General features: G+C 40.8%; 1 protein-coding gene across 5 annotated transcripts in view; it reads right to left on the bottom strand.

The window, feature by feature from the left end:
- MTUS1 (microtubule associated scaffold protein 1) overlaps positions 1 to 15183 on the bottom strand; it is an 89832-nt gene that overhangs the window by 16003 nt on the left and 58646 nt on the right. For 4 of the 5 annotated variants that reach the window (XM_035897812.1, XM_009642428.2, XM_035897813.1 and 1 more), the window contains one exon: positions 13345 to 13562. In XM_035897812.1, the coding sequence (XP_035753705.1) occupies positions 13345 to 13562 (218 nt within the window). Of the gene's footprint in view, positions 1 to 807; positions 877 to 13344; positions 13563 to 15183 lie in introns of those variants that run through there. The other variant, XM_035897815.1, reaches the window with a different exon arrangement.

Below are 15183 nucleotides of genomic sequence, written 5' to 3'. Positions count from 1 at the left end.
AAAAAAAAAAAAAAAAAAAAAAAAAGGCAAACACAAACATTGGGTTAGTAGTGATCTGAACAGAGTACCTTCCAATAATTAACTTACATGTGTTCTGTAGGAAAACAAGAGGCAGGAGCAAGAAGCCAAGATATGAATCATTTAGGATAACAGTTCTGCTGTTGCAAAATACACAGATGTTCTTCTGTTGTTAAGGAAGTTATACTTTAAAACAAAGAATAGCTTTTTTCCAGGATAACACTGCAATTAAAATCCTACTTTGCTGCAATTAATTATATATTTTTATGATGGGTGTAGCAACATAAGCCTCCAGAACAAATCAACTGATAGCTGTCAAGGGCACAAAAGTACGGTATATATGCGAAAGAGGCATGCATTCAATATTTATCTTAAGCTTAAACACAGAACCGAAAACTTTGCTAAATGCTCAGTCTTCCATGAAGGAAAGGCACAGCCCTGTCCAAAGTTGAATACAACCCACCCCACCGCTTGCAGTTGTTGAAATTAAGATAGATGATGTTTCTTGTAGCAAGACAATCATAACAAATCTGTGCTCAAAACAAGCAGAAGCACCCATCTCCTCGCTTCGCCTGGGAGCTGTGCCTCAGCCAGGGAAAGGCGGCCGGCCAGGCCCCTCCGCCCCCAGACCCCCCCCCAGGGAGGAGCACGGGCACGGCCATGGCCACTCCACTCCACGGCCGCCCTGCAGAGGTGACCAGGTCCAGGCTCCCTGCCGCCGGGGCGCTTTCACCTTGCTGACAAGCCAAGCTCCCATCGGAAAAGCGCTGCGAAACAAATACTCATTACCCTTGCTGCAGCACACTGAGAATAGAGGCACAGTTTGCTGCTAGAGCAGCCCATCTTCCAGCGCCGGCAGCCCCCCGCTCGGCCCCCCGGCACTCATAGGCGGTGCGCAGGTGGCGGCACCACCAGCCAGGATGGTCCGGCCACGGGCGAGGGGCAACGCTGGACCTTGCCTCCGCAGGTTATCCTACTTCCGCGCCGATCGCTCCCGACAGCGGCAGATACTGCAGCTTCTGCAATTGGCACAAGCAGCCAGCGATTACTTAAAGCCACAGCCCTTCTTTTATGAAAGGCGAGCCCCAGACATGAGACCGATCGATCTCTGCTCGCTCAAACGGCAGCCGGGATCACGAAGGGAACGCTGCCCTTCTCTGCAGATAATGGGGCTTATTTTTAGCCGTTTCGAGCTTGCTATACGCTGCTTTCACACTTCATTTGTTGATGCAAAAATAAGCCACAGGGAGGCCTGAGCTGAATGGGAGAGCCACAGACACAGCAGCTTTGCTGCTGTCAGTGCCCAGGCTTACGCTCATAGCCCCCGCAAAGAGCTTGTAACTCACTTTGCGTGCTTTTCCTTCAGCTGGGATACATTAAAGAAAAACCAGTAATAATGCACTGGCTCAAAAAAATCACTTAGACTTTTTCCATTAGCTACTACACAACTGACCACAGTAGATGAGTTCGCACACTGGCAGAGCCACACCTGAGCCTGGTTTTCCCCAGGGAAAACCTCACCTTTACAGCAGGTTCCCCATTTGCCCCCGGCCACTCTCACCGCAGCCTGACCCCAGGCTAACGCTGGCACCTGCTCACTGTGCAAGAGCACCCTGTCCTGGAGGCAGGGGATGCTCACTGCACACCTGCAGAACAAATAAAGCAGTAAAATACACCATTATTCAGTTAAAAAAAAAAAAAAAAAAAAATAGAGGGAATGAGCACCCATAAACCAGTCGTGTATTAAGGTCTGACACAAGTCTGATCAAAATTAGTAATTTTTAATGCTACGCACTCACATCTGCTGCAAGGTATAGGAAATTATTCTGCAGCTGAAAAGGCTGGTTAGAAGAAAGGACCAGCCCTTGACTAGAAATATCTGTATTTTTGACCTTGTATGGGAAAGATCCCCTTTTAATCACTACAGTTTAAGCAATCTTAACAGTTATTTGGACACCGACACGCTGGTAGGGGTATTAAGTAGCTGCGTTGCAGTTTTACATTAAGCACTTAGAGGCTTTTTACAGCTGACAGTGGGCAAAGATTGAAAACCACGCCTCGCCCTCCATGGGAAATTCTCCGGAGAGCAGAGAGCTCAGTTATTGAAAGGGCTCACCCTGCTCTTCCCTGCTTCCCAGGAAGGAGCAGTGAGTCATCCCACTCCTCTTCCACACCAGTTACCGCTACGGGCACAGCATCCAATGATGAAAACGTGAATGCTGCAGTGAGGAATTTGAGCCGCATCCTAGCATGCTGGGACACAACCCCATAGTAGATTTGCAAGTCAACAACCAAAGCACTTTTATTTTCATGCTGCGGGCTCCTGATGGCATTTTCCTAACCTTGTCCATTATTAAATTAATGTACGAACACACTTAGGAGACTTTTTTATGTGCTCCCTTCCCTTGGTTTGCATACTCATTCTTTATTCTAATTTTCAAAAAGTCATCCTTGAACCAGATTTCTTCCAGCCCACTTTGTTAGTAAAACATCTCAAATTCCAGCCCCCTCCCCCCCTGCACCCAAGCCTAGTGGCTGGACCACGCTGCAGACCCTTCAGAAACGCTAACGTTTTTTGTTAGTGTTTCCAAAAGGCCTGCTTCATGGTCCACACATTTTGTATTTGGTTTTAGTTAAAGCATTTTGATGAGAAAAGGGCACATGAGATCAGAATATACTAAGGACTGACAGAGGCTGAGACTAAAAACCTGAAATAAAATAGAACACTGCCTTTTTTTTTTTTTTGATGTTTCTTGCTTTCTGCTGCTCTTAAGCCCTTTTCCTTTCTACTGGTGCTGCTTAACCTTGTGCCTCAACCTCCAGCTTGTCCATTCATAGTTTTGCAAATCAAGAAATCCAGACAGACTTGTATCATTAACTCCTGTTAAAGGTTTTGATTCAGAAAAAGCTAGCCATAGAGACTGCAGCCTAAAATAAGAATAAGAAGTTGCTCATATAGTTCAGAAGCCACATGGAGTCGTCAGACTGACTAGCAGTTAATTTAGCCCACTTTTACCTAAGTTCTGAGAGAACTGAAGCTGCAGGTACGGGGGTCTCCCCAAGAAAACATGAAAGTTTCCAAGACCTAAAATCTAAGTGCAGTGAAATACCAAAGACCACTTGAATAATCCAGTAAGGGCCATCTTCACTATTTAATTTAAAGACAGGTTTTAGGCTGGAGTATCAAGCAACCTTCTAAATTTATGCTTTACAAGATTATAGTTGAAAAAAAATCAATACCAGAAATTGAAAGAGCAGAACCAAGTGAGAGCATACAGGACTGAGCAATTTGGCATTGTTCATTTATCCAGATAAATCCAGCAATAGGGATCATCCTCGCTTAGTTGTTAGAAACTCAAGGAGGGTATTCACACCAATTTAAAGCTGCTTCTGGCACAATTTATGAGTTTATGCCAAGATCATATAGGATGACTGGGTACCTTTTTTTCTTATTTCAAAAGAATCTATTGTAGATACACAAGAAATCCAGTTGAGCTTTAGCCAAAACAATCCCCCTACCATAAACATGGAAGCTGTAGGAAGGAACGAGAACAGAGTTTGGGGATAAAAGTTTTGCCACAGGCAGTATCAGGGCAGAGCACCTCTGCTATCAGATGCTACAAAAAAAAAAAAATAAAATTCTCAGCATAAAGAAAGACTTGGACATTTCCTGTTCTGTGAAAGATTAGGCAGTTAAAAGTCCTTCACAGGTTTTGAAAATTCGACAAGTGAGTTCAGGGGGATGTGTGCCCCATAGCAAGAATTTGGGAAGGCGAGGTATGAGCCACTAAACTGGATGGAAAAAGAGCTCCAAGGTAGGAGAGGTCCAAGGTTCAAGACATGACCGTTTCAAGATGACAGTAATGACCAAGTCAGGAATAGAATAAATTACAAAATTTCTCATTCACGTTTGTGTTACTGGCAGTTACGCAGCCCAGTTACGGGCTTAAAAGTATTTTTCCTGGCAACGAGCTATTTTTGCTACAGCTTGAGATTCAAACAGGCCAGCCTAGGATCATCTTAGATACAAACAAAGGCAAAGATCATCAACATCTGAACAGTTTCCATCACTCTGCTTAAAAAGCAGGAAGGTCTACAAAAGTCTGTATCACAGAATGAACAAAAGAAGTATTTATACCAAGCCTGCAAGCAGCCAACCTTCCTGGCTACGTACCTATACCAAATCTTCACATGAGAAAGACATGAGATACCTCCAAGAGCTCAGGTTATGAGCAGTTCTCAAGCTGGAACGAGTAGGTATTTCTCAAGCATCCCACAGCTCCTTTGCAGACCCCAGATCCAGGAGCATGCAGTTCTACGGCAAACTAGCAACTCTTGTTTCCTAGAGAGGACATGCAACTGGCCAGACTAAGCATTTCAGGTTTCCCAGCACAGTCCTGCTGCTGGCCAGGTGAGGTGGCCCTGGTGTGGAAGCCTCACACTCTGCCTTTGAGAGCCACAGATAGGCTGTGCCTGGCCAAAAAGCCCTATTCACCTTTTGCAAGTTCTTCCTCCGCGTGAAGAGCTACAAGTCCTTCAACAGTCACTCAATATAAAAGAGCAAACCATGGCAGAAAACAGGTTTTGAGTATGCGTGTCCAAAAAAGCTAACACCACCCATCTGGTAGTAATTATCCACACATCACAGTCCAGATTTTAAACCACCACACTCCTTCTGGAAACAAAACATGCACTCTTTCAGAGTTGTACTCAAGAGAGAAGAATTCACAAGAACAAACACTGAAAAGTTTGCATTTATATACCAAAATATGGGGGGTTGGTTTGGTGGTTTTTTTTATTTTTTATTTTTTTTTATTTCAAGCAGCTAAGTCACACCAGTATCTATGTGATAAGCTACCTATCACAGTTGCCTAGTCTACCCTATGCAACGTATCACCTCCTCCAGGAACTCTGTGGCATTTCAAACTTCTTAGAAGGCTTCCATCATTTAACAAAACCCTCTCACTCAATTTTTCATCCTCAGATGAATGTTTCCAGATCTTCCTCAAAACTGTACTCGTGTGAAGCCTTATCTTCTATCCTTTAACAGGTTCAGAAAAAGCATTATGCATTGCCCAAACCAAAAACTGCAAAGCACTAGTATGTTGCAAAGGAATGGACACAACCCACTTTCTGGGTCCTGAAATATCCCAGGGAATCAGGTCATATTGTGGGACTTCTCCCATGACACAAACATATAGCAACCATACTGGACTGTTGGATGCGACGTGGTCCCTGCCCAGAGGATGCTGGTAGGAAGCACTTTGCAACGGGTGGGGAGGAGAAGCTCCAAGGCACATGCAAAGGGCAGTAACTGTACCTGTCATGGGCAGAACTGGCAGGTGGAAACGTCTTTGATCTGGAAGGCTCCCGATCAGCCTTCTGGTTTTATCAGCAATATACTTTGTAAACAAGTAATTTCAAGAGTCAAAACTTAGAGGAGGAAAACATTGTGTTAAACACAAACACTGCGATGCTTTTTAAAAAAGCATTTTATTAGACCAGACTAAATAGAATTTGTTCAGAGCACATAAACCAGAAATTAATCAGTGCAGCAAAGAAAGGAAGCACTTAAATGTGTTTTATTGTCATATGCAGGGCCAGATTAATTTTATTCTGGGAAAGGAAAGCCTGAGTTTTGAAAGCCATTTGCTGTCAAACCACAAGCACTTACTCCTAAAAATCAAACTTGGAGAGAAATACTGAGCATCTTTAAAAAAGTAATAATAAATTGCGGTTATTTGCAAGCACTTCTGTAATGTGCGTTTAAGACCTTACAGGAGATGAACTTGGTTTGTATGGAGGAAGATATCATCATTTAAATATTTTTTTATACTGGCTCGGTCTCAGCTGCCAACAGATCTCAATACAGGATGAGTCTCTCTCATTTAAGGAGATATTCCCCTTATAGACAAAGCATTAGAAATTGGAGTCTACTCCATCCTTGTGCCACACCAGTCATGAAAAGATGAACATCACTGGCTGTAATGTAGAAATTAAGTTACATCCTTGCATAAACTCCAATCACTCGTGTGTCATCAGCTATAGCCTGGAGGTAATTACGAAGGGGTAACAAAAAGGCCACTCATATCCGCTTTGCAGTATGACATTTACTTTAAATATTTTTGTCCTAATACTACAGTATTTCTACCAGTCCCTGTTCCTTCTTTGCTGGAAAAATCCAATCCTCTAAATAAATCTTCTAATTACAAGTCAGCAATTTTTGAAATTAGTAGTGAGGGGTGTTTGGTTTTTTGTTTTTTTTTTTTAAACTCACCTGCCCCCCACCACACTTAAAACCCTTTGAAATGTCATTTCTTTCCCATCACTGGGATGCAAAGGCAAACCAAAGAAGCGAGCTAAGGAAATGGCACAACAAGTAAGATTTACACCCTCTACTCCATGTATATTTTTGAAAGGAGCAGCAGACTATTACTGCAATGAAGTGGAAATGTCATTAACCATCTCCAAACAATACATATACAGTAAAATGACTACTTCCAAATTACTCTTGGCCTTGTTAGTGTTAATGCATTGCCCTCTTCCCAAATGAAATAAGCAATCAGTTTTCACCTTGACTTACTACTTCAAACAGAATTCAATTAAGCCACAGAATACAACACTTACGTGATTAGCTGACAGAGACTCACTGTGATTTCTAATATTTTACTTCTTTCATTTACTAGATACGTTTATGGAGGATCAGATGTTTATTCCCTGATGTTTAGTGTGTGAAACACTAAAGCAGAGAACCAGCCAAACAGGATTCCTATGAGTCACTACGTATTTAACACAGATTGTATACTTGCGGGCTCCTCATGCTTTTGCAAGCTTTACACGGGATCTTGTGCTCATATGGGATCTTTGTTTTCCCATTTAGAAGTGATGCCTACCTTCATGCAATAGCTTTACAAAGTTAGGTCCAGATGTAGTAATACGGGCTATTTAACTTTATTTCTCTGTAACAGTCTGTTTTCTACTCTACAGGGTTTCTGAATTCCAATTAGTTTTCACTTGTCATACAGAATGACTCCTTCCTTACCTGTACAAATTCTGATCTCATAAAAAAGTTTATCCTATTTAAGCAATTACATATTTCTCAGTATTTTCTATAGATGAGATGAACCAAGACAAAACTAAGTATGGCTCAAAGTCTCCATTGGATACCATGCAACTTTGACAAGTTATATTGTCACAACTGAAGTACTCATGTCTCTAAAATTACAATTATCTTTATAAAAAGAAGTTCTTTGAAATGTTAGAATACGAGATCCTATGCTTGAGCACAAAATTACAATTTTTTTTATGTTATTCCATTTTTAAGGCTGTTTAGAATTTCACCTGAAAAGGCAGTACAAAAGAGGGAAACAAGAAGCAAAGATGTTATTTTCTTTCTTCCACTAACTACTCCCTTTCATTTTAATTTTATAATACATACAACTAGTTTGCTACTGTCATTAATTCTGAGTCTCTTTGAAAAAAAATAAATAGGAGAAATAACAAGGTAGTCATGAGAATCAACTTCTTCATGGAAAGCAACACTGGTTGCCTGAAACACTCGAGTTTGTTTCAGTCAAAGGTATGTTTTCTCAAGACACCTTTTGCTAGGAGTAGCTACAGGACAGGACTCCCAATCCTCTGCAGCTGTAACCCATTCTGAATACCCAGGTGTACCCAATAAATTGCTTAACTGAGGCCTCTTCTAAGAAGTTACTCCCAGAGCCCAGTTTCACAGTAATTAATGGATTAAAATCTTTTTCTGGACTTTAGAGCTCACATCTTCAACCTGTTGCCAAAAATACTCTTGTCCATCAGCAGCCACATGTTACAGGGACCTTGAGAATCATTTGAAGCTTCCTTGCTTTCCAACACCATCTGTCAGATGCAAACTGCTAGAGCCTAGGTTTGCTTTACAGGGGGAAGCTACTGCGTTATTACCCAAATACTCTCCTTTACTGAACAGAAAATATTTGAAGTCCTCAAATGTTCTTTTGACTTCTGTTCTAAGTGGGTTTGTTTTTTTGTTTTTTTTTTTTTTTTTAATCTAAAGGAACAAAAATTATCGAAAGTAAATAACCTTATTCTCTCTTTTAAAAAGGTATGTCCATATTTTGGGAAGCCAGATTTAAAGAGCAGAAGTACACTTTGGATGAAAAATCCTCATGAGACCTGGCCAAGTTTGATGTTAGGTTCTAGAAAATCAAAACTATAAATTTAACTCAAAGACAGCAGCTCTAAACAATAGGCCTGCTGATAAGTTTTGGATTTATAGGTCAAAAATATGACTGTTCCAAACCCCTTCCTTTTACTATAAGTGGTTTTGGGTTTAGTGATGCAATGTGTACTTCTGCTCCTTAAGCTAGATATGCTTCTCATTTGATAAATATAAACATTTTCTGCTGCACTTCCACAAAGGCCAGGGCAAATTTTTCTGATACATGTGTCTATGTATTCCAAGATGGAAAACACCTCCCTAAAGTGCTAAGAAATTCCTAAGGAAACTAGTATCTCAACTCTTAAGTCATCCACATGTCAGGAAATGCCATTTATAGTAGCTTATATACTAATGTTTAATTTCTATTTCCACCTAGAAATACTGAAGCCTGTTTCAGCCACACAATTTCTAGCACGTTACTTATGTTGCTTCCTGTGTCACATCCACCATTAGTGGCATCCACATATTATTGCCAAGGCTCTACTGCCTCTCAAATGGCATTTCCCTCTATGAAGGAAACTTCTTGAAGATGTCACCACAGTTATTTCCAAGTACAGTTTGAACTGTAAATACCAGTCTTCCCGTAGCCACACCAAGAGAAGCACAGCAGTGAAATTTAGTTTCTGTTTATCTCTGTAGCATCCTGAGGCACAGACAAATTTGAAGCTCATTTCTACAGCAGAATCTGTTGAGAGCTCTTGAAACACTTAGATTCATTTATTAAACTTGAAGAACAGAAATGGGTGTTTATGATAATTAAACATTTTACCATCTAAAGGTTTTTAAACAGCCTAAGTAGTTCTGAATGTGGCAATTTATGCATTAAGATGAGAGGATGAAGAGGTAATATTTGTCAATTCAGATTCTGAACAGTCACAAAGCCAACCGAGTCACTAACAATACATTACCTTTTCATTCGAAAACTATCTCCCTTAAACAGCCAAAACCAGATTTAAAGCCAAACTAGTACTGCACTGCTAAAACAAACACCCTCCATCCCCAAACATGTAAGAATTTATATATGACAGTGAGTTAGAGGTTCAAACATCCCAGCAGCAGCAGTCACACAGCCTTGCAGGGGGCAACGGGGCAGCCCTGAGGCAGGAGAAGGGGCTGAGTACCCCTCAGGAAGGGAGAAGTAGAGGCTCACGCAGGAACTGCCACGGCCTCAGTCTCATTAGCTGGTGATGGACTTTTGCAAGACATCAGAAAAACAATCAGAGTTTAGGATCTTCCTTCCTAAGGGAGTATCTGGCTCCCACCCACAGCTGCAGACCTCTTGGGCACACGTTCCCATCCCACCCAAACACTGGTGGTCCTTCACTCCCACTCCTTCCCACAGTAAACCACTGCGTGGGGTCATACCCAACACTATGTATGGGCAGATCTATCGAACTAGACCCATAATAATTTTTTTTTTTTTTCCTTCCTGACTGTATGCCTGAACTGGCTCCTCAAGGCTAGGTGAGCACCAGCCCATGCAGACACCAGGGCAAGGGAAGAGAGGGCAGAGCTGCAGGAGTGGCAGCCACAGCCTGACTTGCCACAGACGTGCTAAACCATGTATTTAAAGCCTCTGTGAATGCATCCGTTACTGAAGGGACAAGAAATAAATTGAAAATATACATGCAAAATGAGTATCAGGGGAAGTTAAAAGATCAACTCAACTGCAGCAGTGCAAATTTCAGAGCTTAATGCAGTTAAAGGTTAACGGAAGATGGCTTTCCTTAGCACTTCATGTACTTATCGTAAATGGCTGATTTCACCATTTCCTCTGTACTGCCACTTTTCCTTTCTCATTTGAACTAGAAAAACAGGAAAATAGTTATGAACTCACAGGAATTACCAGGGGATCGAGAGGAGCACGGTAGTCTAGAAAGACTAAACTTGCTTTTGTGATAGCCCACAGTTTGACACGTCTCTAACACTGCTAGTGCACATACAGCTGTAACAACAGAAAAAACTCGGAATGGATTGGCATTCTCGCCAGCCATGCTGTTCATTGCCATCAAGTATTCTGGATGCCAAGAGGGTTTCCATCTGGTGTTAACCCAGTGCAACAGTAGCTCCCGCGAGGTAGAAATTGGGTTCTTAAGATTTTTAAATTCAGAAGGGTGTTAACCCAGTGCAACAGTAGCTCCCGCGAGATTTTTAAATTCAGAAACGTCTTGGTAAAGGCAGTTAAGCATAGAAACCCCCTGGAAAAACCCCGATAGCTCAAATAGGAAGGTATTATCAGAGCCAGCTGTTAATATTGACAGCTCTGAGATAACACTTGCAACAAACAGGTTTGAGCTCAGGCAGTTTTGTGAGAGATTCCTGCTCAGCCAGAAAAAGCACAGCAGCATTGCTCAATCTCATTTAACCCTTCGACAGCAGCCTCTCAACTTCACTCCAGATGAGCTGGCTGCATTTTCGACAGAAGTCATTGCCAGCAAGTCCTGATTTCATTCGCAGCTATATCCTGTTTCAAATGAGCTCATAAGAAGCAACTTTCAACTTTTGTGCAGAAATGCACTGGGATCTTTTGGAGAAGAAAAAAAAAAAGCAAACCCAAACCAACCCAATGGCTGAATCGTCTCCCAGTAACTTCAGCTTTGCAGGGGAAGCAGGAGAGGCTGGGGCAGGTCTTGCCAAGGGGCTTCGTCCGGGCTGCACAGCCCCAGTGACCTAACAGCCCACTCCAGCTCTTTTCCCCACTTGCCCAGGCAGCCTGTCCTTGACCCCATCTCACCCTCGCACTGGCTCTGACCATACATTAGGACAGTCCACATCACTAATCTGGCAAAGAAATGCTCCTCTTTGGCTGGGTTCGCTTTCTGGTAGTTGCAAACTGAATCAGCCTTCTGCAGGGACAGACCAGCACCAAGAGTCCAGCCCAGGACCTTCCTCTGGTCATAGCAAACAGTTTCATCAGCTTACACTGCATTGTGTCACTTCACACTTGCTCTACTGGAGGAATAGAAGCACAGCTTTGTTCTTCAGGTAACCAGCTAAGCATGATTTTTTTTTTTTTTTTTTAAACCAGAAAAGCTGAAGCTATTTTCAGTTGGCTCTGCAGTAGTTAAGTGACAAGCCCCTGCCTTATGAGCTAAAACCTAACTCCAAGTTTCTCCCCAAGTTGACCCAAAGAGTTTGAAAACTGTACTAAAGGGGTCCCCAAGAGATACTTCAGAAAAATAAACATATGGCCAGTTGAGATTAAGTTAGCTATACCAGATCCCACACCTCACCAGAAAGGAAAAAAAAAAACAAACCAACAAACAAAATCAAAACAAACCACAAAACCAAAACAACTCTTCAGAGTGTTCCTGAAAACACAGAAGTCCTACAGGATGATTCCCTTAGCTAACTACAGATCCTGAGTATTCCTTACACCAGCCATGACAAAAGAGTCCTTCTCACCCCTCTGGTAAGTAGACAAGAATAAGACAGTGACTGTTCACCAAGCACTGTCTTATCCTGGGAAAGGAGAGAACAACCTCAATACCAGTAACTGGTATGAAAGGCCATCAGTATGTCATACTTAGCCCGGTTTCATGTGCTTAGACTTAACTCTCCAAGATTATTTCTATCAAATTGTATAAAACGAGTAAAGTTTCTTTTTTCTTTCTATCTGCAAAAGAATAACAAAGAGAAAGAAGGAGCAAAATTACTAGCTTCCTTCACACGGTTCTCTCTTCCCTCCATTTTCAAATACCACTTTTTTTTCTCCTTTTTCTTTCCTTTTTTTTTTTTTTTGAGTAATGGGAATGATTATTTAAAAAAAAAAAAAATTACATTTAGACTAAGTAACCTGTAAGATAGCCTGGAAGAAGCAAATATGTAGCAAAGCTTCTTCTAATTCAATACATCATTGATAAAGTATTTCTGAATTTTAAAAAGTTGCAATACAAAAATATTTGGGAGAAGAATCTAGGCCAAGACATTTAATTATAAAATTTACCAAAAATCAAGATGCTTATTATACAGTAATTAGAAGATTGCACAGAAGTTTAGCAATGAGAATTTCATGTATAAATTTCACAATCTTATACTAGATGACAGGCATCCAAAAATCCTGTATCAAATTGCTTTGAAGATCTTAAACTAGCTCCTTAGCAGAGAAAGGTGTTCCAATCAAAAGTTTAAAACAGCCAACCAAACCAAAGCCACAAAACTGGCTAAGAGCCACTGCTCTTACTGAGTTGAACCAGACTTGGACTTAAATGCAGTATTTTTAGACTAAATGAGTGATCAGATATTATCCCACAAATAGACAATGTTACATTTCTGGCAGCATACTAAGACAACTTAGTGCTTTTTTGTATACTGGACTATAAAATCACCACATATTGGAACAGCTGAAACAAAATTGATACCAGTCCTGGAACATTATAAATGCAAGAGAAACTGCTATTAAAGCTGCTATTGAAGCCTACATCAACTGTTTCAGCATAAATCCATAACTGTTATAGTTTCCTTAACTTCAGATTTTTCTTCTCTCTAAAGTTGTCAAAGCAGACCAAAAGTTTCTAGTGTAATATTAAACTGATTATGTCAACATGTACGCCAAACAGACTAGAACAAATAAACATTAAACCACATAAGATTACTTCCACTCTAAATTCCAGGTGCATTTAAATGAAATGTTGATAATTTTAGGACAATAACACAGAATTCAATAAATATAAGCATTCTAACTCACACTTTATTCTGAATAGCTCAAAAACGTATCTACCTCTTATACACACTTCTATCCAATGTCAGATAATGAAGCAAGGTCATGCAGATTATCTGTTGAAACTAGTCTTTCCTACAAGGGCAGAACTTGAAGTACATACTTGGAAAAGTACTCAACCCTGATGGAGACTGACTACAAACTTAAAAACTTCTCTTCTAAAAAGGATGGGAAGCTGCAAAGAGGCCATAAAACTCAGTGTCAGGGGTTTGTTTTCTTTTTTTTCTATCCAACTGCAGCCAGGAGCAGGTTTACTGCTACCTCCACAGGAAAACAGAAAACATTGGAATAGAAATACACATTATGTATCAGTACATTAATATTTTCAGAAGCCTTTGTTAAGAAGAGTTCAACAAATTAAAGCCAAAGTTGGTTAGCTGCGAGTTTTTACCTCAGACTGCAGGTGCTGGATCACAACTGTTAATGCTTCAAACTTCTGGTTACTGCTCGTCAGGAATTTTTTCAGCTGCAGGATGATTCCACTTTGGGTCGCACATTTTGTTTTGTACTGTGTCAACTCAGCTGTTTTTGTGCCAGGTGAATGCACATCTGTGGAGGCTTGAGTCTGTATGCATGAGCCCCTGGGACTCCTCTGTTTGCCCTTGTCAACTGAAAAAAAACACCAAAAACCCAAATGATTAATATGTACTTCATGTTGAAGTCTCATCAAAACTTAAGACAGGTGCAAAAAAATAGTTATAAATTCTTATAAACACTTCCTGAAATACTAAGTAGGAGAAAGGGTTAGTTCAGTAGCACTGCAGAGCAGACACTATCATCTGCCAGGGTAATTTCTAGTACCATAACCTGGTATACAGTGTTTTGCACTTCCTTCTTTACCTTCATGTATTCTGTGGCTTACTTTTCAGCATACTCTTCACACTGTGCCTTGAATAAATATTTTCATAAAATGCAAGATCTCCGTCATCCTACCTATCCATTAACTTATTTCTATAGAAGAGCTGACTACTTCTGTTTGCAGCAAGGATTTCTGATTTTCTTCACGCTAAGGTATTGCTGAATACAAAACCATTTTCCCTACGTTTACTTGGTCTTTTTCTTCCTTTCAAAATTTTCATTGCAAACACCTCCCTCTCTGCATCTCAGCTTTGAGCTTTATTAATTAGAGCTCTTGCAGCATTTCTTAATGTCAGCAAGTTCAGTCACACAGATGAGACTTAAAAATGCTCTAAAATGTGATATATTTCAAGTTTGCTCCACCACTATTCAGGGTCCAAGAATTACCTCGTTGATTTAATATTCCTGGTTATGTTGCAACCTCAATCCCTTCACAGTACACAATCATCTCATGCCAGAGGAAACCACCTTACATAATCCAGGCTTGACTCGTAAACACAGAGGCGATTACAGGTTTCTCTCCTGCCTTCGGACTGGAAAGGGAGTACAGTCCTGCTGTGCACATAGGGCCAGCCTTCCCCATTTGATCACACAGGGAACGAGCAAACACTTTTGCAATAAAGGGCTGATGCAATACATAAATATCCCTTGGCAATTTAATGAAGGCATCTAAGCAGATTACTTTGTACAGTTTCAACTTAATAAGATTTCTTCAAGATAGAAGTGAAAAAGCCTCAGCGGTGAGATGTGGAGAAAAGAAAAAAAATAGGAACAAGCAGAAAAAAATGAGGGAAAAAACTAACCAAATAGAAGTAGTTCCTCATGAATCCTTTCTGAAGCCCAACCACCCGGTTTGAAGGTTGTCAAGTGACTCTGGAATAGTCCTAGCAGTGTAAAGTTCAATCACACAGCTGGAAACAGTATTAATAACAGAAGCTTTGATTCTCGGTTAACGTTAGTCTGACTGACACATCAACTATTGCATTAATATATCAGTCTTGCACAGCCTTCACTTGCTTTCAAAGCATTTGAAAACAAGTTTCATGTTCAAAATACTGATGTCCTCTCTGCTCCCTGAGCCTATTAATTTTCCAAATAAAACCTCTCTAGGCAGGATTTTCTGTCACCCCTCTAGTTAGAGAATTGTCAGCATTTTGCTTTATCATGCTCAAATGCTCTTGTATTCTTGGAGATTTCACCACACTTCTGCTCAGAGCTGCTGACTGTTAGGGGCTATATTTTCAATTGGAAACACACCATCTTGCAGTTTATTAGTAGAACTGTTGTTAGCTGAGCGTTAGTTAGAGTGTTGTTAGTAGAGCATCCATCAGCATGATAACCCAAATCAAAACACAAATCTGTAGGGGAAAGG

The sequence above is a fragment of the Egretta garzetta genome, unplaced genomic scaffold, assembly GCF_000687185.1.
Source record: "Egretta garzetta isolate BGI_Z169 unplaced genomic scaffold, ASM68718v1 scaffold46, whole genome shotgun sequence".
NCBI classification, from domain to species: Eukaryota; Metazoa; Chordata; class Aves; order Pelecaniformes; family Ardeidae; genus Egretta; species Egretta garzetta.
The sequence above is the reverse complement of the archived record's forward strand: the minus strand, read 5'-3'. Positions and strand labels throughout refer to the sequence as shown.